At 39.3% G+C, this 23,969-nt stretch overlaps 1 protein-coding gene across 1 annotated transcript in view; it reads right to left on the bottom strand.

The window, feature by feature from the left end:
• ca10a (carbonic anhydrase Xa) overlaps positions 1–23,969 on the bottom strand; it is a 51,149-nt gene that overhangs the window by 16,789 nt on the left and 10,391 nt on the right. The window contains exons 2-6 of the mRNA XM_057825937.1: positions 23,837–23,911; positions 13,751–13,893; positions 9,928–10,113; positions 6,737–6,832; positions 4,522–4,594 (exon numbers count right to left, since the gene is read on the bottom strand). Coding sequence (XP_057681920.1) covers positions 4,522–4,594; positions 6,737–6,832; positions 9,928–10,113; positions 13,751–13,893; positions 23,837–23,911 — 573 coding nt within the window. The remainder of the gene's footprint in view (positions 1–4,521; positions 4,595–6,736; positions 6,833–9,927; positions 10,114–13,750; positions 13,894–23,836; positions 23,912–23,969) is intronic.

The following is a 23,969-nucleotide window of genomic DNA, read 5'->3' as shown; positions in this document are numbered from 1 at the left end:
AAATGTTTAAAAAAGAGTGATGGATGAAAAATATTTATTCACAGTAAGTGAAACCTTAAATCACACCATTTAAAGAAACAATTATGGCTTTTTTTCTTTAAATGGCACATCCCCTGTACGAATGCATTCTTGATATCTGTTGTTGACTAATGTTGGAAAAAAACAGGAATTGTTCAAGTGTGGACATGAGCAAGTGGTAGCACTGTGAAATAGTGACCTTGAGCCAGTAAACACGCAGCAATTTTAGTAGCCATAGTTAATTCTTGATGGAATTCACAGTGTCCTAGCTGAGATGTTGCCTGAGGAATCTCAACAGATTTCAAGAAATCATTCGCACAGGACGATGCCATTTAAATGACTTTTTTTTTTTTTTTTAAGAAAATTCCATGATTGGTTGTTGTTTACCAAATGAGCATTAGTCTGGTCCATGTGGCCAGCAATAAGTCTAACGTATTCCCGGTGAGGATCGGACTCTGCCATGGCTGCTAATTGTCACTGGTTCTGTTCGTGACTTTCAAGGACAGAATTTCTCAGCGCAGCCGGGTGGTGGAGGGGATCGAATTCGGTGGAGGGAGGATCTCATCTCTGCTTTTTGCACATGATGTGGTCCTCTAGGCTCCATCGGACAAAGGCCTCCAGCTCCCGCTGGGGCAGTTTGAAGCAGAGTGTGAAGCTGCTTATAAAGATGGAGGAGTTTAAGTATTTCGGGATCTTGTTAACAGGTGAGGGTAGATTGGAGCGGGAGATCGACAGGCAGGTTGGGGCGGCGTCCGCAGTATTGCGGGCGCTTATCCGGTCTGTCATGAATGGCCAAAGGTAAAAGTCTCAATTTACCAGTCGATATATGTACCTACTCTCGCTCTTGAGTAATGAACAAGAACGAGATTGTGCCTACAAGTGTCTGTAAGGGGTTTCCTTCGCTGGGCTCAGCCTTAAGGCCGAGTTATACTTCCGCGTCAGACCTGCGCCGTCAAGGAAGACCCGATTTACGACCCTCCGCCGTAGCCTCTCTTGTTCCTTCTCAATTTTCTGACTCCGCGTCAATGTGTGTGATGTGGTGGAAATGGACTGTGATTGGTCCGCTCAGACTGTTGTTTCCGGTTCAGCACGAAATCACCACCATTGTCAAACATGATTTTGCTAGAGGCAAAAATGGACCAAGCCGACGAGAGTATCAACGAAGAGCAAGTACGACAACTTCTCGTCAAGACATTATGAAGATTGCCAAATGGCAAGCAATTCGTGGGAGGAGATTGCTTGAGGTCAACCAGCGATTGAATAAAAAATGGGAGAACCACCGAGACGTGTGTGTTCGGAATCGAATGGCCACACAAAGCGGTGATCCAGTCAGCCAAAAATTGCCAGCTTTTTATCACTTTATGTCGTATTTTTGGTTAGTGCACTTCATCATTTATTGCGTACATATGTTTTCTGTGAGTCTGTGACTTATTTACGCGTCACACTTCAAGTATAAGAAGAATAAAGCACAGTTTTGGTGTCAAAAGAGTTATTTTGACGTTTTATTTTCAATAACAGACAGTTCGCACTCGATACATCATAACTGATTGAGGGTGCCTCTGTGCTTTTATGATAACGTTAACATCAAGGCTTCCATCGCAGTTTGGGACATTCCATAGCTGCCAGAAATCTGGTATGGCTTCCCACCACAGCTTGCTGGTTTCTACCCGAGGCTACAACTCTGTGCGGCATCAAAAGTCAGACAGACTGCCTCGAAACCGGCTTCTGCGTCGCCTGTGCCTCAACATTTGTATGAGCAACATTTATTCAATGTTGATGAGCTGAAGATCCACATTCAAGCGTTCCATCTTGCATTGTTTATTTGTTTTTTCTCTGTTAAACTACTGTAGAGGAAGTTGACAAGCATGCCCCAAAACCATATAAACACAACGCCACACCCCTCTAGTGGCTTGGCGGTAAATTACAGAGCAACGCGTTTCCTCACTGCAGAACTATTGAATGCTCATTGACGCCGTAGTCACTTGGCCGTCACCGCAACGCAGAATCATAACTCAGGCTTTAGAGATAAGGTAAGGAGCTCGGTCATTGACGAGGGACTCGAAGTAAAGCTGCTGCTCCTCCATGTCTTGAAGAGCACGCTGAGGTGGTTTCGGCATTTGGTGAGGATGTCCCACAGGACGTGTTTCAAGCATGCCCAGCTGGGAGATTTTAGTGCCGAACCAGGACACACTGGCGGGATTATATCTCGTGGCCAATGTTGTTTTCGTCAGTGATGACGATAACGAAAATATTTCGTCAACGAACAATCTTTTTCATGGCGATGATCTCACGATGACGCTGAAAACGTATGGGAGACTATAAGATAATGAAATGAATACCAGATGTCATCTGACGACACGAGAACGAGATGAAAATTCGCTATAGTTTCTGTCATAAACTCACAATGTATGATATTTTCCGACATTGTTGTGGAGTTAGAATGCATTTAGCAATGTTTGTTCGTGTCACACATGTGACGTGCAGCGCAAGGTCCGTGCTGAGTGATCATCACACACTAAACTAACTTGTAGCATAATGTAGCATTTAGTGCCGTGACTCAGTGTCTTAAACTCTTGGAAAACTTTTTACATCCAGTTCCTGGCATCCAGGTGAGCTTCCTGCTGAGTGTGTATTATCATCATGAAAATGGTGATTTCCTTGTAGACTCTACAGATATGTGTTCGTCCGTCATGTTCATTCAAAAATAGGGCTGTCAAACGGTTAAATTTTTTAATCGAGTAAATCACAGCTTAAAAATTAATTAATCATAATTAATTGCAATTCAAACCATCTCTAAAATATGCCATATTTTTCTGTAAATTATTGTTGGAATGGAAAGATAAGACACAAGAAGGATATATACATTCAACATACAGTACATAAGTACTGTATTTGTTTATTATAACAATAAATCCACAAGATGGCATTAACATTAACATTTATTCTGTTAAAGGGATCCACGCTCTATGGATAGAAAGACTTGTAGTTCTTAAAAGATAAATGTTAGTACAAGTTATAGTAATTTTATATTAAAACCCTCTGAATGTTTTCGTTTTATTAAAATTTGTAAAATTCTCAATCAAAAAATAAACTAGTAGCTCGCCATTGTTGACGTCGCCGAGTGGTGACGTCCCATGGGCGCACAGCCGTTCTTCCACAGTGTCTTTAACTACGTAAGGTAGTGATTAAAATGCATCATAAGGTGTCAATGCCGAGAAATACTTAGACATCAAGCCAATGAGTGTGTTTTGTCCCTCGACTGATGCTGTACTTCCCCGTTTCCATTGTGCCTTACGTTCATTTGAGTGCTGGCTTCACAATGTATGAGACCTCTGATAGTTTGTATATTGTGACTAAATATTGCCATCCAGTGTATTTGTTGAGCTAAACGAAATGTTTGAATAGAGTTTGACTAAAGTCTGAGTAGGTTTTATGTGTATTTTGCATAGCTATTTTGATTGGAAATGCCAGTTCTCTTTTCTTTTTGGAGACTTTTTTAATTTTTTTTGAGAGATAGGAATATTATTTTTGTTGTGCTTTCACAAAATGATACTTATGTTTGTTGTGAAGGAGTTGCCGAAGCTTATGCCAATAAACGGCGCGGTCCAATGAACGCCTGTGTCCACTCGCCTTTCTCTGCCTCTTAGCTCTCAATGTGCAAAAAACGGTGTCATTGTAATCTGTTTGAGGCAATGCATGAGCGGGTCATTCTGTGCATGCATTAAATATTTTAATGTGATTAATTAAAAAAATTAATTACCGCCCGTTAACGCGATAAATTTGACAGCACTATTCAAAAATGTTGGAAATCTTTTATTTATTTATTGATTGATTTATTCATGGACTAAAACTTTTGAAGTTTGTAGACGAAAACATTTTGAGAATTGTCAACTAAAACTAGACGAAATTTGTCGGACTTTTTGTTCACTATAACTAGACGAAGACGAACACATTTTGAAATGACTAAAATATGACTAATACTAATAAGTATTTTTATCCAAAAGACTAAGACGAAAATTAAGATGGCTGCCAAAAACAACACTGCTCTCGGCTGGCCTGGAACGACTCAGGATTCTCCCAGATCAGCTGGTGGAGTGGCTGGGGTAAGGGCTGTCTGGGCGTCTTTGCAGAGGCTGCTGACCCCGTAACGCGGATACAGATAAGCGGGAGACAGCGACGCCGAAACTCAACTGGGAGTCGCTTTACCGGGTGGGAGATCCACACAAGGAACTTGTGAAATAGGCATATACTGTGTTTTTCTATCAATATGCATTGTGATATAACAAAAAAAAAGGTTTTGAGGTGAAATGGGTTGAACCTGTCAAAAAATATGCCATGAGATAAGCAGCACTTGATTGGCTGCATCTGTTTGAACCCATCGCCCCCAGAGTCAGGGAATATTGCAAAAAATCTGGCAATAAAAAAAAGTTTTTACTAATGTATTCAAAGAGGTGTATACAGTATATCAAATGTTTTAAATTAAGACCAAAATAAAACACTTACTTTTATATGTAACTCTTGTGATGATGTCTCTGTTAAGCAATCGATTTAGGAAACTGTTCGATGTTTCCGATACCTGGATTGAAAAGCAGGAAGAGAACGAAAAGCACTTATGAAATGGTGGTGATTGTTTCTTTCATATCTGGTGAAACTGTTTTATTTTGAAAACAGCTTGATTGAAACAGCAAATTGAATGCATCTTAAATTACTTTTTAAGAGATACAATCATTGTCCCTTATTGTTGGAATCCTCACACTTACAGTAAATAAATAATTATAAAATGACGATAATAATAAAGCATTGTCATCCATCATACCAGGTTGTCATCCACGCCACGTGACTAGGTGCCCTCAAAAACGAAAATGTATTCATAGAAATATTGTATTTTCACAATTTATAGGGTGTGTGTCTGTCACTGTTTATAGTTCACCTGAAACAAGGGATTAAGGGTTTCACCCCTGCATTAAAGTCCCATTTAAAGTTCCCCTTTTTCCCTACACCTCGTCTAGTTGCTTTCTTAAAGTGAGGCCTTGGACCTTTTCATACTAAAAGTCTTAAATGTCGTATTGACAGCAACAGAGAGACCATCATTTATCAAAACCGCTCGCTGCTAACTTGGTGACATGATGCGCAATCCCTCCCAACACCTTCAATGTCAACAAGAGCACAAGAGGAACTAAATAAGAGGGACAAGAGATTCACGGCGCCAGCTCATGATCCGCCTCACTCACTTCACAGATTCAAACCAGAGGTCGTTTTGAAATAATGAATATATTTTTTATATGTAGCAAATTGAAATGTACTTGATTTGTTAAAACCGTTCGAGAAGAGTAGCATGAGTATTTTTTACCATGAGTATTTATTTATTTATTTTTAACCCCAAAGCAAATTGGTGCACCCTCCACTGGATAGTGCCCTAGGCAACTGCCAAACTCTCCTTTGCTGAGGGCCAACACTACCCCAAGGGAATCAATAATGATGACGCAGCCAGTGACAAAAGAATTGTTTAACTTGACTGGCTTCATCACTATCAAAATAATTGCCATTTCTGCGGCTGCTCAAAATACTACCCCTGGCCCTAGAGCAGTGTTTCTCAACCTTGCTAAAGGTACCAAACCCCATGAGTTTCACAACGTGCATTAACCGAACCCTTTGGAATTAGAAAGATGTTTTGTTTTGTTTTTTTTCAATTCAAAATGGATATAAGCTAGCAAGGTAAAACTGAATTTCCATTCAAATTTCTTCTCATTTGGACAGCATGTTTTTAAACAGGCCAAAATGTATGTTTTTATCTTTATGCCAGCAGCATCGTCAGACCACTAAACCAAGACTGGCCCAATGCGCATATCTCGGAAGAATATATCTTATATTGTTCCATATTAAAACTGCTTGCTTGCATTAACCGTGACCGCGCAGTTTCTGTCTTGTTTACAACGCAAATGATATCAAATGTAATGAAAACCCCTGCACAAAATGATCGCCAAATTTGTACACAAAGTCATTAAGTTAAAAAAAAAAAAAAATTAACATGAATCTTCTCACAAATACATTAAACAGTGTAAATTTAAAACAAATAACTTTGCCTTTCACATTGGAAAATGAAATTCAACTCCATTCATTTCACACTGTTTCCATTTTTGTTCTCATGTCGCCATTCTCATTCTATCAGATCCTTGCCTCACATACTATTTTCCTGGTGTAAAATGTGACGCAAATGTTGTTGTTTTTATGTAAATGCAGTGCACGTTACCCGTAGGTCTATTGTACTTCCTCATAACAAGTGATTGTCAACCTTCCACTGAGCAAACCAGTTTATCCTCCAATCAGATAGAGGACTAGCAGTTGAAAGAATTGGAATAAAGCCTGTAAATTGGGGACGAACCAATCCAAAACCTGGTCTAAAATGACACTTTGCCAAGATTTAGTCAGCATCCAAAAATAGGGCCCTGCGTGTCTTAACCTTCACCGAACCCCTGGGGTTCGATCGAACAGGTTAAGAACCACTGCCCTAGAGGGACAAATGTGGATTGGTGTTCATTGAACAGATGACAACGTAGCGAAGGGGGCAATATTTTTGATTGTGGGATGAATGCTGACACGATCCATTTAAAAAGCAGCAAATGCAATTCAAGAGTAATACAAATACAAAAGAATTCATGATATTCTAAAGTCCCTTTCTAGGCGTTTGGAATGAATTAAACAGATATGGCAAACTCACTTTCATGAATATGGACACGATGACTAGTCCGTTGGGGCTTTTGGCAGCTTCGGTAAAATTTGTATACAACTCATGATTGTAGTGGATCAGCTGAACCTGAAAAAGAATGTGTGTGAGAGAGAGACAATGTCAAATGAAATTGAAACCCCACGTTTAAAGGAGAGACTGGAAAAATGTACGTTCTGCTGCGGAAATCGAGAGCACAGAGAGCACTAAACTCGACTCCCTTGCCCGAGTCGACCTCTGTTCACACAAAAAGAAGGCTTATCTGATTTTTTTTCTGGCTACTTTTCCCATGACTTCGCAACACTGTACCTGCCTGTAAACAGGTGGTGGTGATTTGGCGGTAGCAAAGTTAAAAACGACCGTGGCAAGGTTTGGATTCCGGACCTTGATTGCACAGACAATGGGCCTCAATTTACAGGACCTTCAAAAACCCTAGTAATAAATACGACGTGGTCCTCATTACTTTCAAGCCATCTGAAATATTCACATTTCAGTTCTTCATTCATCTTGTAAACTGCTTTATGATTGTCTAAAACAGTTTGGGTGTTTAAAAGCTTTGTCAGTGCAAAATTGTCCTGCCATAAGGACCTAGCTCGTTTTCAAATGGATGATGACCAGTTAAGGGATGAAACACTGCTTAAAAAGTCACTTAAAAAGATAGCTGATTAAAATTTGTGATGAGGTACTAAGGTACTTTCATTTGAAGTGGAGATCTGGTCCTCACTTGGCAGGCATCCCAAGACACCCGGAAGTCTCCTTGATATTGATAATAGCTCCTGGCCAATCGGGTAAAATAATCTGGATTTTGCGACTATGCAAGGAAGTTTTTTTTTAGGGCTGTCAAACGATTAAAATTTTTAATCAAGTTAATTACAGCTTAAAAATTAATTAATCGTAATTAATCGCAATTCAAACTATCTATAAAATATGCCATATTTTTCTGTAAATTATTGTTGGAATGGAAAGATAAGACACAAGATGGATGTATACATTCAACATACGGTACATAAGTACTGTATTTGCTTATTATAACAATAAATCAACAAGATGGCATTAACTTTATTAACATTCTGTTAAAGCGATCCATGGATAGAAAGACTTGTAGTTCTTAAACGATAAATGTTATAGAAGTTTTATATTAAACCCCTCTTAATGTTTTCGTTTTGATAAAATTTGTAAAATTTTCAATCAAAAAATAAACTAGTAGCCCGCCATTGTTGATGTCAATAATTACTCAATGCTCATGGGTGCTGAAGCCCATAAAATCAGTCGCACCCAAGCGCCAGCAGAGGGCGAGAAAACCCCAAAAAACACAAGTAACAAGTGGACATTGCACTGTGCTGTCATTTTAATCTGTTTGAGCGGGGCATGTGCGTTAATTGCGTCAAATATTTTAACGTGATTAATTTAAAAAATTAATTACCGCCCGTTAAGGCAACAATTTTGACAGCAGGGGGGGATGATGGGGCGGCGTAGGGTCGGTCACCGACGGGCTTACACTCACAAGGGAGTCACACGATTACTGGGTTCTAGATCACAGAGATGATTTGTGTACACTCTACCCCTTTCTATCACTTAGCTTATAGACTCCCCCACCTTTCCCCCCCTCTTTCCCTGGTCAACAGGCCCCCCACATGGTGTCAACCGGAAATACATTTAGCTGACGATAGCACCAACATATTAGTAGTTAGTGTAGTTAAGCGTTCAATGTAATTCTTGTTTTTTTTTGTGTTTCTTTCTTTTCTTCTGTTCCCCCATAACCCCTTCCTGTTCCCTGTTTTGTCATAATAAATGAGGTATGTTGAATGATCACAAAGGGAGTATGTCAGACTCTCAATGTGAAACATTAAAACTGTTCAGACTATCCGGGCACTTAGACTTCCATTCTCCGTGTCAAACAGCTGAACAGGACAGGTTAAACAAAAAAATAAAAATAAAACAGTGTTGTCACAGATTGCTTGAAAAAGTCTTCTAATTACTACGGCTCGAAAAAGTAATCCAGTTACTTTACTGATTATTATTAAACTAAGTTACTTTAAAAGTAATTTATCAGTTACTTTTTATCAATTTTTTTCCCTATGCTGCCTCAACATAAGGATGACAACAGAAAAATGTCTTCGCATGTAAGTGACTTTCCAATAATTGAATTTAAAGGGAAAGATCAGAATTTTTCACATAAGGCTTAATCTTCGAGTTTAGGGGTTTATTTTGTTGATGGAGTTGATTTCAAACACCATTGACTCGCGCTATCTTAGCCCCTGCAACTGACAATCTGCATGGAATTTGTTGAATTCAACTCCACCGAATATGATATACAAAAATTGTTGCCGACTTTGCAAGGACGGGCGGGAGCGACAACCACCTGCCATTGCAATAGCAAAGCTACGAAACGGCCACACATGCACCGGCTCCATCTATTGCTGGAACCCTCCAGAATGAAGGAAAAATACTCACCTTTATTCATTGACACACACAGGTCAATATTACTCGTACATCTCAACAGGTGGCTGCAATCCGCTCGAATGTGCACCCATGCTGGCACACACCAGTCCCAAAACACTTAGCACGTGTGACTCGAGACCAAAACAGGAAGACCTATGAGCGGTTACCTTGGAAACGAATAGCGGGAACCTTTCTAACATTTTCTATTCTAAATGCTCTACGTACATGACTACGATATTTTTCATTCTACACACTTTATGAGGCAATAACAAAATAGTATCACCCAGACACTAAGGAAACTAACTTTAATAAGATTGCTGGTTTGTAAAAATGAACGTGTTAGATTACGCGTTACATAAAGAAAGTAATCAGATTATAGAAGTGTTTACCAGTGCTGTCAGTAAGTAACGCGTTACTGACAGCACTGGTAATCAAGGGGTCAATTTGCAGTATTGTACCCATTTTTGATTGTTCTCACTACTGTAGTATTTTCTTCTAAAATAAATCTTAAACTACAACTTTTTGCCTCTCATTCTTCTTTAATTTTGGAACTGCCATTAAAATCGGTTTTAAATAAATAAATAAACCGGGTTCCAAGAGGACAATAGTAGTAGTAGTAGGATGAAAACACACAAGACCATGATATTGTCCAACTTGAGTTTTTTCAGTGTTATTTTTCTTGTATCTCATTTTTGCCTTTTTCAGACATCTGGAGAAAGTGCAAATAAACACATTGCACTCACCTCCCCAGAGAAAGCCTGTCCATTAAGCAGGTGTTCGGAGCCCTGATTGTCTTCACTACCGAAGTGTAGCCGAATCTCCTCCAGACGATGACTGTACATCATTGGCCCGCCAGAGATATTAACAAGATGCTCCTTGTCCAATCGCACAGAAACATGGCGACCTGTATTATACATCGTCCCCCTCATCTGATGAATTAATTTTAAGGGAAAAGAAAAACAAAAAATGCAGTCAGATAACATAGCCAGTGATCTTACACTGGGGCTCATCTGGATTTTAACTTGATATAACAATGTTCAATGAACTCAACTGTGGATAGAACCAGATCACAAACAAGCACATTCAAGGCAAGAAAATTAGGGGTGGGAACATCTAGGTACCTCACGATACAATTTGCGATACAAAGCTATCGAAAACGATGATCGCACGATGTGGCGATACAACAATTATCGATACATGGGTCTGGAAATCATTCTGGGATATTCTACAAAACAATTTAAACATAAAAACAAGCTATTTTCATGCTTCTGCTGTAAACTGGAATGAGTTTTTCACGACTACACATCCAATCTGTTTGGCACCGGGAGGGTGGCAGCGAATGCCTGCCATCCCTCCCAGTTGGACGTCGATGGCTGTGATTCACAGGCAATGCCAGGCATTGAGTTTATTTTGGGGCATTTCCCGCCTGTTGATTTTGTGTTACTGAAAAGGAAGTGAGTCGAGAATGTCCCCAATTGAATAGGAAGCAACTCAAAATCAACAGGAAGAAACCTGTAAATGTCCGAGTCAAGAATGTCCCCAATTGAATAGCAAGCGACTCAAAATCAGCAGGAAGAAACCTGTAAATGCCCTAAAATCAACAGAAAGTGACCTGTAAATGCCCACAAAATACTGACTGTGAATGCGCTGGTTTCAGTGCCACTGATGCCGCTAGATATCCAAACCAGTCAAAATGAATTGAATGTCTTGACCCGCCACTTGCAGCCAGTGGGCTAACATATAGCATACCTGTCAAGCTGTACGGTTTCGGCGTAATTTGTACAAGTGAGCACTGATTTTTAAATGTGCACGCCGTACGTTCAAAATTTGCACGTTTTTCGTGCGTTGTTTATTTTTCTAATCTCAGTTTGGATTTTGTCACCGTTTCGGCAACGAGACAATGTGCGTTACTATGCGTTAGTACGTTTGTCGCGAGAAAAGTCAGAGACACGCAGAGAGAAGAGTGGGAAGAAGGGAAGAGTATTGTGCCGCTGTTACAACGCGATGCTAGGCTAGGTGGCTCCAATATTTCCTGACTGTAGCCGACAGCCTACAATCTACGCCCACTTGATGCTACACTAGATATCACATGCACATGCGAAATGACAGACTGCAGCTTTAGTAAACAGCCGCCATCATAAAGCAGTAGACTTCTCAGAAAGGCTCTGTTGTAACTTTTTATCTAAAATACTTCTAAATCGTCAAAATCTTCAATATATTTTTAAATGACGAAACCCTTTTAAAACTTTCACATGTCAAAAGTAGACAGAAGGGAACTAATGCAAAAACGGGATCAATTTTACCAACTTTAACGGTTGATTCATAACATTAAAGGACTTCCAAACATAGCAAAGCTTACTTTTTTTTTTTTTTTTCAAATGGAAAAAAAAAAACATGAAAGTTAACACCAGTTACTTTGCCACGTAACTAATTACTCTTACATTCAGGTAACTGAGTTACTAACTCGATTACTTTTTGGGAGAAATAATTTGAAACTAATCAATTACGTTTTTTAAAGTAAGATTAACAACACTGGTCACAAAGATGCAGTCTGCAGAATGAAAAGTGACGAAAGCGGAGATTTTATTCTGCCAATTTGTTGCCGAACACAATTAGCCTGCAACTATTGCTGATCCCTTCTCAGAATTGGCAGACGAAATGTTCCCTGACTCAAAGATTGCATCGGTAAGTTCATTTTATCAATTGACCTTTTTAATTTGTAATTGGACACACTAACAAAGTACTTTCAAGTCAAACTGTATTGCGAGCTGAAGTGCCATGAAGTGCAGCCATCAAAAGATATGACAGAAATTGCCAAAAGTGCTACATACAATTAAAACAAAAGTCAAATAATAATCATGTAGCTGAATATATTAATTGTTCTTTGAATGCACCAGGTTTAATGTGACAATATTACCAATAAATTCATATTATTTTAAAAATTGAGTTTTATTTTTGTTTCATATTGCACGCTATATAATACGTTGTAAGATTAGTCATCAATTTGTAAGGGCATACGTCACTATTTGTAAGATTTCCAACGGCCTCAGCTACTGTATGATATGGACACTTATCTAATGGAAGATTTTGGAAGGAACCTGTTGGTTCCTTATGTTTTTTAAATAGTGACACCTTTTTACTACAAAGCAATGCGATGTATCAGCTTTTCAATATACTGTCACTACCTGTGAATTGCTCAACAGCTAAAAGAACTAAAACGCTGGCTGCCACGGCAATAAAACTACACATGCGTGCAAAAAAGTCCTTTTCCTACATGACTTCCGGTTGGTTTATTGTACAAATAAAAGGATTAGGGGTTGTGGCTCATCAAAGTCCAATCTACTGTAGGAATATATTTTCATATGATTATACAGAATATAATCATACATATTTTTTCATTGCTTTTCTATCACTGTGTTCAAGCCTATATGCAAAGTGTCTGATGCGTTTTTTCAATAAACATTCTCTTGCCCCTTTCCCACTGAAACTAGTGGGTCAACGCGTGTTTTTTCCAAGCCGATGCAACCCACTAGCAATTAGCATTTGGCACCTTTCCCATTGACAAAAAAAAAAGCCTTTTCTTTTTTTTTTCACCCGTCTAACCCCAACCCCTCCTCAGCCATGCGTAAGGTTACGTGACGTCACCACGCTAAAATGCGCGTCGACAATTCATTCAGATCAAGGAAGTAAACAATGCAGAGCAACATGGAAGCTTCCTTTCCGTTTGTGTTTTCCGTTTTCATGCTTTTTACTGCCCTCAAAATGATCAAAATGCAGCAAAGGATCAACACTCTGCTTGTGCTGAGGCAACGTAGGCGATGTGAATTCTTCTTCTTCTAATAGCTTTTGTTATGAGCATCGACGTAACTACAGTTGTGGGGCGTGTTAAATGGGAGGCGACTGGCACGTTGTTATGACGCATCACGTAAGAGCCTACGTCACCACGTAGATTAGGGTGGTGACTGTTGACCCGGGGTTTTGCTTTCACAATGCATGACGATCAAAGCCGAGGTGATTTTAACGCGGGTCGCTTTGCGGGTTGATTGACATGGGTCGAGGCGGGTCGCTGCACCTTTCCCACAGCCACCAAAAGCCGATTGTTTACAATTTATTGTTTACTCTTCACCGCCTGCTAGAATCTTTTCCACTGTGACTCAGCTCAGGGGCATGATATTAACGTGCTGATTTGCATATGCTCCGACACGATGGTTGCTCAGGGCCAGTCCCAGACAAGAAGCCAAATCATGGGGCAAGCAATGAAGCTGTTCAAGATAAAACACAGGTCAACATCAAGGCAGTTCCTTTTGTTTAGCATGTTTGTACACATCTTACAAAATTGTATTCTATCCTGTCATTATCTTCTCTAATAAGGAGGTACCAGAATGCAAACAAAAAGCAGTGTGTGTAGGCAGGACTGCATGTGTGCGTAGGACAAAATGGTCATCCAATGAATATCACCTTCGACTGCATTTTGTCCAATGAGTAGGAGGTGAACATGGGTGAAGGTAAGATCAGATAAATGGAATAGGCTACTGTAAAAGGAGCACAGTCAAAAGATGCAAATACCTTGAGTCCACCAGTATTGAGTTTCATAGATGTGAGATAAGGGTCAAAGATCATGTGACTGGTCTCAATGTTGACGGGCGATTGTCTCTTCCCCACTGAGCACAAGTTCCAAGCTGAGTTGACCAGGCCCCAGAAAGATGGAACTGCAATACAAAAAAACATTTTTTTTGAAAGGTCTATTGTTAAAAAGACGCAAAATTCAGATGACAAGAAAAATTTCTTCGTTTCGTGATTTGGAGGATTTTGCTTATACAGTGTGGCAAATAAGTATTTAGTCACCCACCAATTGTGAAAGTTCTCCTACTTGAAATGATTAGAGAGGCCTGTAACTGCTAACATTGGTAAACCTCAGCCATGACAGACAGAATGTGGAGGAAAAAAAAACAGAAAATCACATTGTTTGACTTTTAAAGAATTTATTTCCAAATTAGATTGGAAAATAAGTCTTTGGTCACCAACAAACAAGCAAGATTTCTGGCTGTCAAAGAGGTCTAAACTTCTTGTAACGAGGTCTAACGAGGCTCCACTCGTTGCCTGCATTAATGGAACCTGTTTTAACTCATTATCGGTATAAAAGACACCTGTCCACAATCCGTCAGTCACACTCCAAACTCCACTATGATCAAGACCGAAGACCTGTTGAAGGACACCAAAGACAAAATTGTAGACCTGCACCAGGCTGGGAAGAATGAATCTGCAATAGGTAAAACACTTGGTGTAGAGAAATCAACTGTGGGAGCAATTATTAGGTAATGGAAGACATATAAGACCACTGATAATCTCCCTCGATCTGGGGCTCCATGCAAGATCTCACCCCGTGGCGTCAAAATGATAACAAGAACGGTGAGCAAAAATCCCAGAACCATACGGGGGGACCTAGTGAATGACCTACAGAGAACTGGGACCACAGTAACAAAGGCTACTATCAGTAAGACAATGTGCCGCCAGGGACTCAAATCCTGCACTGCCAGACGTGTCCCCCTGCTGAAGAAAGTACACGTCCAGGCCCATCTGCGGTTCACTAGAGAGTATTTGGGTGATCCAGAAGAGGACTGGGAGAATGTGTTATGGTCAGATGAAACCAAAATAGAACTTTTTGTAGAAACACAGGTTCTCGTGTTTGGAGGAGAAAGAATACTGAATTGCACCCGAAGAACACCATACCCACTGTGAAGCATGTGGGTGGAAACATCATGCTTTGGGGCTGTTTTTCCGCAAAGGGACCAGGATGACTGATCTGTGTAAAGAAAAGAATGAATGGGGCCATGTATCGAGAGATTTTGAGTGAAAATCTCCTTCCATCAGCAAGGGCATTGAAGATGAGATGTGGCTGGGTCTTTCAGCATGACAATGATCCCAAACACACAGCCAGGGCAACAAAGGAGTGGCTTCGTAAGAAGCATTTCAAGGTCTTGGAGTGGCCTAGCCAGTCTCCAGATCTCAACCCCATAGAAAATCTGTGGAGGGAGTTGAAAGTCTGTGTTGCCCAATGACAGCCCCAAAGCATCACTGCTCTAGAGGAGATCTGCATGGAGGAATGGGCCAAAATACCAGAAACAGTGTGTGAAAAGCTCGTGAAAAATTACAGAAAACATTTGGCCTCTGTTATTGCCAACAAAGGGTACATAACAAAGTATTGACATGAACTTTTGGTATTCACCAAATACTTATTTTCCACCATGATTTGCAAATAAATTCTTTAAAAATCAAACAATGTGATTTTCTAGGATTTTTTTTCCACATTCTGTCTCTCATGGTTGAGATTTACCCATGTTGGCAATTACAGGCCTCTAATATTTTCAAGTGGGAGAACTTGCACTTGCATTAGTGGTTGAGTAAATACTTATTTGCCCCACTATCACAGTATACAGTGGTCCCTCGTTTTTTGGGGTTAAGCACCAGAAACGTAAAACAGCAAATGTGACTGTTAAATATTAGTAGCAAGTCTTACTAAAAGTGGGTTTGAAAAGTGGGATAGAAAAGTGCTTTTGCCAAATGGAGACCGCGCTGCTCAGGGATGAAAGTGGCTAGAATTTCTCCCAGACAGGGCTCTACAGTGCGAGCGTTTTGCTTGCATTTGCGCCTAAAAATAATTTGATGCAAGTAGAGAAAAATGAATGGGAGCACGAGTGCGAGCACAGATTTTACCCCTTTAATTTACATTTCGTCCTGAAAAAAAAAAAAAAAAGCTTTGAGAGGAAATTGGCACGAGAAATGCGGCAGGAGATGCTTTCTTGGTCTGACAGTATTTTATCTAGTCCGAAGATACAGTGTATCACAAAAGTGAGTACACCCCTCACATTTCTGCAGATATTTAAGTATATCTTTTAATGAGACAACACTGACAAAATGACTGACACAATGAAAATCAGTCTGGGTGCATCTTATATAATAGAGTTCATTTATTTCTCCCTCAAAATACCTCAAAATATAGCCATTAATATCTAAACCCCTGGCAACAAAAGTGAGTACACCACATGGGAACTACGTACTTCCCTAAATCATAGGGGCTCTCCAGGACCGGGATTGGGCACCCCTGGTCTATTTACATGTTATACTTGCATGTCGCTTTTGAGATTTTAACTTATCATGCACTGCAAAGGGAAATGCTCCACAATTTCATTGTACAACTGTATAATGACAATAAAGGGCTATTGTATTGTATTCTATAACAAGTTGTGATGTATATAGAATTTATTAGTAATCTATTTATATATTATGATTGATTCTGCATGCTTTCCTCAACTATTAAGTTTGTGATGTGAAAATTGAGTGATTTATTAGCTGTTGAAAACATGCAGTAAATAAAAGACAGATAAGTTGGTATTTTGGGCAAAAACGTATATGATATGTTAAATATTGCTATTGATCCTGAAAATATAGGTGATTATCTCTGCATTTGGTGATTTTTGTGCATGTTGTGGAAAATCTGAGAATTTTATAGCCATTTTAAGTTTTGTATATGCCAAGGGTAGGTGCCTGTTTTGGTTTTAGGTCCGTAGCAGCTTTGGTTTTGAAAATATTTGAATTTAAAGTTTTCTAAAATGGGCCCCCTACAAATTGGGCCCGTTTCCCATGTCATATCAATAGGTTATGAAGTCTATGTTTGCGCACAGTTAGACCTATAACACACAATAAAACACAACAGGTTTTGCCATTGTATTAGGCTACTGCATTCCACTTACTCTAACAAGGCATACATGAGAAAGAAAATTGCATTTTTTCAATGATTTGCAAAAAAAACTGTAACAAAAACAGCAGTAACCTCAAGCTCCATCTCCTAATTTTTATTTCCCTTCATTTCCTCACATATACATGCAAAACCTCAACTTTAACTACTTAAGAACATAGGATGTGTATTAAAAGTGAAGATAATCTAAAAATTGACGCTTTTTTTTATTAATAAAGACAGAAGTAAAAAATTAACAAAAATAAGTACAAATGACACAGTGAAATGGAATACATCTTTAAGACTACGCAAACATTGACTATTAAGTTATAGAAATAAATAAGTAGCCTAATGCAATGAACAAAAGTAAGTCCACAGTGCATATTACACGGGAAAATGTTCTCCACCACCCCATCAGAACAAATAAAATAGATTATATAAATATACTGTATATTATCAAAAAAAAGCCTTAAAGCGCTGATCAATTTTCTGTTGCGCTGCCCTTTTTTATCACAATAATTCAACAAGCTAGTTTTTTTTTGTTTTGTTTTTTTCAGAAAACGTGCATTTGAACCAGTCAAAGCTGACTATCCATCCTGATCACATGTCAGTATGTCAGCCAATTGAACAGACAACCGAGTCCAGGGTGGTTTGTTGCGCACATCAACCCAACTCATCAGACTCAGATACATTGAGACAAAGACACTTGGCAGCAGAACTCTGTGGAATAAATAAATAATGAATATTGGTGGAGATGGATTACGCTACACCTTCACTTTTTTAGGCTTGTTGTTAAAGGGACCCATGGACTTAAAGACTGGTTGGCTGTAATGAGCCACATTTGGTCTCTTTTACTGAAATATGTTATGAGAAACACATAAAATTTGCCATTGATTTAAAAATCTAGAATATTAAGTATATGTTTTTGCCTACAGAGGGCACCATGTTTTAGGCGCGCAATGCATGCTGGGTGTGATGGACTGGGAGAATAGCTGTGCTCTACACTAGCGAAGCTAGTATGACGACTGGCTTGATTTTGTCACATTCCGTTCCTGGTCAGACTGTTTTGTTACGGAGCTGTGGGATGAGTTCCCGAGGTCGTACCTGCATCCAATTCCAACTCATCAGCAGTGTCTTTAAACTGATCCTAGGCGGGTTGCCAAGATATTGACTTTCTGTCATTTGACATTTTGTGGTTGCATCCTTGCCTGGGTTGTTTCGTTCGTCTGCCTCTCACCGCGGTTTTCCCCCCGGGTTTTTAAAAAAAAAATTTTATACCGACCTACTGTCACGGACCCCTGTTTTCTCCCTTTTAACGATAATGTGTTTTTTGTGTGTTTACTAAACCTTTTTGCTCAATCTCTCTGTTATTGTTGTCTGCTTGCTTCCTGATTCGTAGACCGTAACGGATTTGTCGGTTTTCATCTGAGGACTTCTTACTGATTGCAGCAAATAGATCGATAAACAATACACATATTATCGATGTAGTGTGATCTTGAACACTACTTGCATGCAGCGACAGTGCGGAGTCCGCAGCTGTCACTGTCACTAGACGAACTTGCCACTATGCGGCGAGACATCATACACATGCGCACATCGGTTAAAAGCGGCGAGTACTTACTAGTTGTGTTTTTATTGAGTCTTTTATTACTTTTCCATTGCCTCAAAATACTTTTTGCATGTGTTTCCCACTCATACTTTTAAGAAGAGGTGAAAGTGGGTCGGAACGGACCGGAACTCAGTTCCGGTTAGAAGTTTGCCATTTCAATTGGTTGACATACTGACATTTGATCAGCATGGATAGTTAGCTCTGATTATTTCAAATGCACATGTTTTCTGGGACAAAAAAAAACAAACAAGTTTGTTGATGAGATCTTTAAGAGAAAGAGTTGAAGGGACGTATTTTATTTTATCTTATAGGGAGGTTCATGACATCATGTTAACCCTATAATGCCTGACCCTTAGAAATAATTAACAGAAAATTCAGATTTTTTCAATCTGAAAGCTTTATGTGGTCCTTAAACGTAATTTAAAAAAAAAAAACAAAAAAAACTTTTTTTTAAAAATTAATTTGTGTTATATGTGCTCTCTATTTTGTATCATAAAGGATACATTAAGCATTACATGCAGTTGTCATGGTAAAAGATATATAACTAAAGTGAGATGGAACACAATAAGGTTTTAAACATTTTTTTTCTGCAATGAGGTCCAGAAATGCTTGTCTCAAATGTGATACATTTGGCAGTATAGTTTATGTGCATTTTGGACTTGTTTTTGTTCATTTACCTATGTTGGGCTTCCCATTTGCCTAATGACTCTACTTACATGACGTCACAACCACGCCTCCGCACCATATTTTCCGTCAACTCGTCATGTTGACGCATTACCGCTACGTAAATTCCTCCTATTATGGTGTGTTTTTCTGCTCGTTAACATTAATAATCAAAATGGTGAAGGCGTGTGTGGCGGTTGGTTGCAGTAACAGAGAAGCTAGACGGAGAGACTTGAAGTTCTACCTTATTCCGAGAGACCCGGAGAGGAGAGCGTGATGGACTGCTGCAATTCGACGAGAAAACTGGGCTCCAAACGATTACCACAGATTATGTAGTAGTCATTTTATATCTGGTAAGATGCATTAAATATATAATTAGAAGGTTTTGGGCTGACAACCACAATTAAGATCATTGCGAGGCTAATCGCCGACAACATACAATTTCAAATTCAAGATGCTTTTTTCTTCCACCATCATTACATTTTGAATAATATTTAGTTGGTACCAAGTGAAAGAAGCTGGCCTCGTCTATGGATCATCAGTTAAACAGGTACGTCCAAACCTTTTGCAAAGGGGGCCAGATTTGGTGTAGTAAAAATGCAGGGGGCTACCTTGGCTGAGTTACATAGAACAATATATTTTTTTAAAAATTTAGCAAGCCCTTCTGTGTGTCACATTTGCTTTATTATTTTTTTAAATTCATAATTTCAACAGTCTCGTCTTTGTGGCGTTCTCTTTCGACACTCGGGCTCTTGCGAAATACTCCTGCTGTGAAATTAAACTAGCTTCAAGTTGCTATAATTTCTCGCTGTGTATCTTCCCTGTAATGTTGTCGTACATGTCAGCGTGTCTTGTTCGGTAATATCATTATCGCGTCACTTCGAACTCTTTGAAAACAGTGACTGTCTCTTTGCAAATGAGGCAGACACGGTTGTTGCGTGTTTTATTGAAGAAATAGTCCAATATCCACCTATCCTTGAAGCGTCGGCCATCGCAGTCAACTTTTTTTTTCATTGATTGTCGCCATTTTAGAAAATTGGAAGTAAAGGGTCACACGGGGTAATGTTGCTTAGAGTGCTGCTCTTAAAGTTTTTCAAACTTTCGTGAGAATAGGCTGATTTTGTGTGGACAAGATAGTTGTAGATATCAGGGTAGCAGACATCAGGCAGAGACGGCGAAGACAGCGGGTCGAAAAACATCGATTTAGGCATCAAATATGGATCTGGTGAATGGATAGACTGAAGCTTTTCATACATAACGCCTTTTATGCAACGCATCCAATGAGTCTGCAGCGTCTGAAAGCACTGGGGCTTCCATGAATTGCACTATAAATTGCACGACAAATTGAAACCATTGAGAATACGGATAAACAATGACGGACAATATGGCGGCCGGATACAGCGACACGTCATTCTGTGACGTTGGTGAGTAGTGTCTATAATATAAAAAAGTCAATGTTTGTGTTATCTTCAGATTTTTGTTCCATTTCAGTCATAATGTAAATCATTTGTACTTATTTTGTTCATGTATGTTACTAAAATATAATTTTGAATGAAAATAAGTTTCTCATGTATGCCTTGTAAGTGTAATGCAGTAGCCTAATGCGTGTTTTTTTGTTTTTTTCTGTTCATTTCTGAGGTCTTGGGAGGTTTGAAAAAAAAAAAGAATAAAAGACATCTGGCTCCATGGTGACCGTTTGTCAGGGAGTTCAGGCAAGAAATTCTAGCCACTTCCACCCCTGCATTTAAGCATTCTGTTTGCTTGTGGTAGCTTTAAAGCAGATTGTTGATCTGTTGACCACATTAGTCACGTAGCGTATTCCAACCACTATTATTTGATATTGCTATGTCTAAGTATTTTTTAAGGCATTTTTAGTACGTTCTGCCTCCTGTATGGATATAAACAAAACAAGCTGAAAGCGCACGGTAGTACTTTAGGTGTCAAATTCGCCTCTTGTAGGACATTTCGCCAGTTTTTTGGAGGAACACCACTTTCGTCCTACTGTCGCCTCATCCCGTCTGTCCTGTTCATTTTGCTTTTGCCGCTAATTTTGTGAAATATCGACAGTGCTGTCCTGCTCATTAATGTTCCCCTTGGGTTCAAATTGAAAGGGCTGAACAGATGACATGTTTATGTCGCTAGAGTCATACTCTGAATGCTCGGCAGCACCACACGTTGACGTCACCGCCCACAGTGCATTGCGGCGTCAGCAACAATGGCGACCTACTAGTTAAACTAATTTTACAAAATAAAAAAAAACGAAAACATCAGGAGGGGTTTTAATATCAAATTATTATAACTCATACTCAAGTCTTTCTATCCGTACTTCCCTTTAACACTTGTGCATGTAAATCTGACGTTAGTAGATGGTTTCCTTCTTGGAGATGCATGTGTGGGAGCCTGGCAGGTTGTTTTTTTAACATGGGGTTTTGACAGTTGCCGCCATATTTTCGGGATTAAATCGCCGTTCCACTCCCTTCCGGCTCCAAATCTTTTACCGGAACGGCGTACAGGACCGTTCCAGCCCATTTTCAGCCCTGGCGCTGCTGCAGCGGGGATGTGCACAGGAGCATATTTGCCCAGAGTAGTCGACTCGAACCTTCTCTATTGAAGGTAAGAAAAAGGGCTTTTTCGGGCAGTCTCAGTTCAAATGTCAGGGCTCTGTGTACTCCTCAGTGCATTGGTAGATGGCACACGCATGACCCTGATTAAACTGGCAATTTGGGTAGGTAAGTTTTATTTTAATGATAATAACTCATATACATATAATATAGAAGCTTTGAAAATAATTTGCAGCTTTACATAATATTTAAAACTTTATTTTGGCGTAACTCACCATTGTTGTTTACGTCGCAATGCGGTGACGTAAAATGGAGCCACTGTAATTTTGTTATGCATTAAAAAGAGACTATATTCCTTTCAGGGCGTGAGGACAATTATTATCTGCCATGCGTCGTTTTGTCACATTACAACTGGAAAGCATTCCACCGGACACCAAAGGACAGTGTTGACTCATTAAAAATAACGATGAGGGAAAAGTTTACACGGCAGAGTCGGCGACAACGGCGTCATCTCGGCGACAACAGGCATCATCTCTCAGTAGTCATGTGTAAACAAATTGTTATTTTGCTATCAAATGCTCTATTTGTCTTGTAAACGATCATATTTTGTTAAAGGAAAACATTATTTAGATGTTTAACTGTGTAACTAATGCAAAAAATAGCTGTGTTAAAGTCAAAGTTATGTTTGAAATGTATGCGTTTACAAAAGCTCATTTTCTCAATTTTTTCATCAGAAATTGGAAAAGTGCTCATACTAAGCTATTTTCTAATGCTGACTTCTATAGAATGGAAAAAGATATGAACTTCCTTTTTTTTCTGTTGAAAAAAGAGTCTAATCTTTCTCTCGGTGGGTTCCATGTTTATATAGCAATAGAACAGAATTTTCTGTAGGCCTTGCAAAATCAGTCAAAATCCAGAAAAACGTCCGGGCACGAATGGCCTTGCTCTGGTGAAAATGGCTGGGAGTGAATGATTAAGTGATAAGCTATGCAACTGGCGTGTCACTTTGATGTCACTATTAAAATTCCAAATCAGCATCGAGGAGTGTGTTTCTTCAGTTGTGAGTGGAGGTTCCCAAATGTATTTTCTTCCCAAAATATCCGTAATCAATATCGTTTTGAGCCAAAAAGCCCAAAGTGGATCTTTGTGAGATTGGTTCACTGTCGCTAACCCACAGTGCTGCCTTTTGGGGCATTTACGTTTGCGTTGGCATCGGTCAACATTTACCAAACACACACCATCAAACGTGACTGACTAAAGCTTCCTGCTGCATGTTATCCACATTTTCTGTTCAATTTTTACTAGTGTCTGCTCATTTTGCATTGACGCAAACTGTAAAGGCTGAATGGTTGAAACATTGCGACAATCCACCGCTACGTGAACAACAACGGCGGCATATGTAGAAATATATTGAACTGCAAATTATTTTCAAAGGTTGTATGCAATAGATGAGTTATTAACACTAAAATGAAAACTATACAACCAACATGTCATTTTATTCGGAGTTCCCTTACAGAGAAACAAGAAGTCAATCAATAAAGTAATAATAAGAATTACATGAGAGGAGATGAAATTGTGTGGAGGCATGTGAATCCCTTACAGCGGGATGTCGGTCTTTACCCGGCAACAAAATTCAAAATTTTCCTGAATTTACTTTTTTTTTCTGTTCATGCAAAAGGAAGACAGAGATCAAAATAGTTGGTTGTACCATCTTTAACAAACCATTCAGAATGCTATCAAGTGTGAGGCCTCATCTCCTCAAAGTTACAAAGTCAGATGCTTAATCCCTGCTTAACCCTCCATCAACCGCTTCCTCCTTTTGTCCCAGAAACTACACTCTATGGCAACAACTGTGTCTCATAGTGATCCATCCAACAGAACGACAAACTGGGCGGTCTTTTCTGGATGAAACGTCATGGATTCACACATACAGACACAAAATGATACATGGCAAAGGCATCCTTCAAATTCGTGAAATAATGAATTCCGCGTGTATTTCTGACATATTAGGCCAATAAAGATGATTCTGATGCCAGCAGCACAAAATGAATAAATGAATGAATGGATAATGCATTGAACCTTACCTGGAACAAAGTTTCCCTGTACCATCTCCTTGTAAGCCCACCAGCCTTCATGCATTTTTGGTGGACTTTGCTGGGCTGTGAAATGAGAAGAAATAACACAAAATTGGAGCTCACAGTCTTGCTCACACTTCAT

Source organism: Corythoichthys intestinalis, chromosome 21 (genome assembly GCF_030265065.1).
Source record: "Corythoichthys intestinalis isolate RoL2023-P3 chromosome 21, ASM3026506v1, whole genome shotgun sequence".
Taxonomy (NCBI): Eukaryota; Metazoa; Chordata; class Actinopteri; order Syngnathiformes; family Syngnathidae; genus Corythoichthys; species Corythoichthys intestinalis.
Note: the sequence above shows the minus strand (reverse complement) of the source record. Positions and strands in the feature narration are given on the sequence as shown.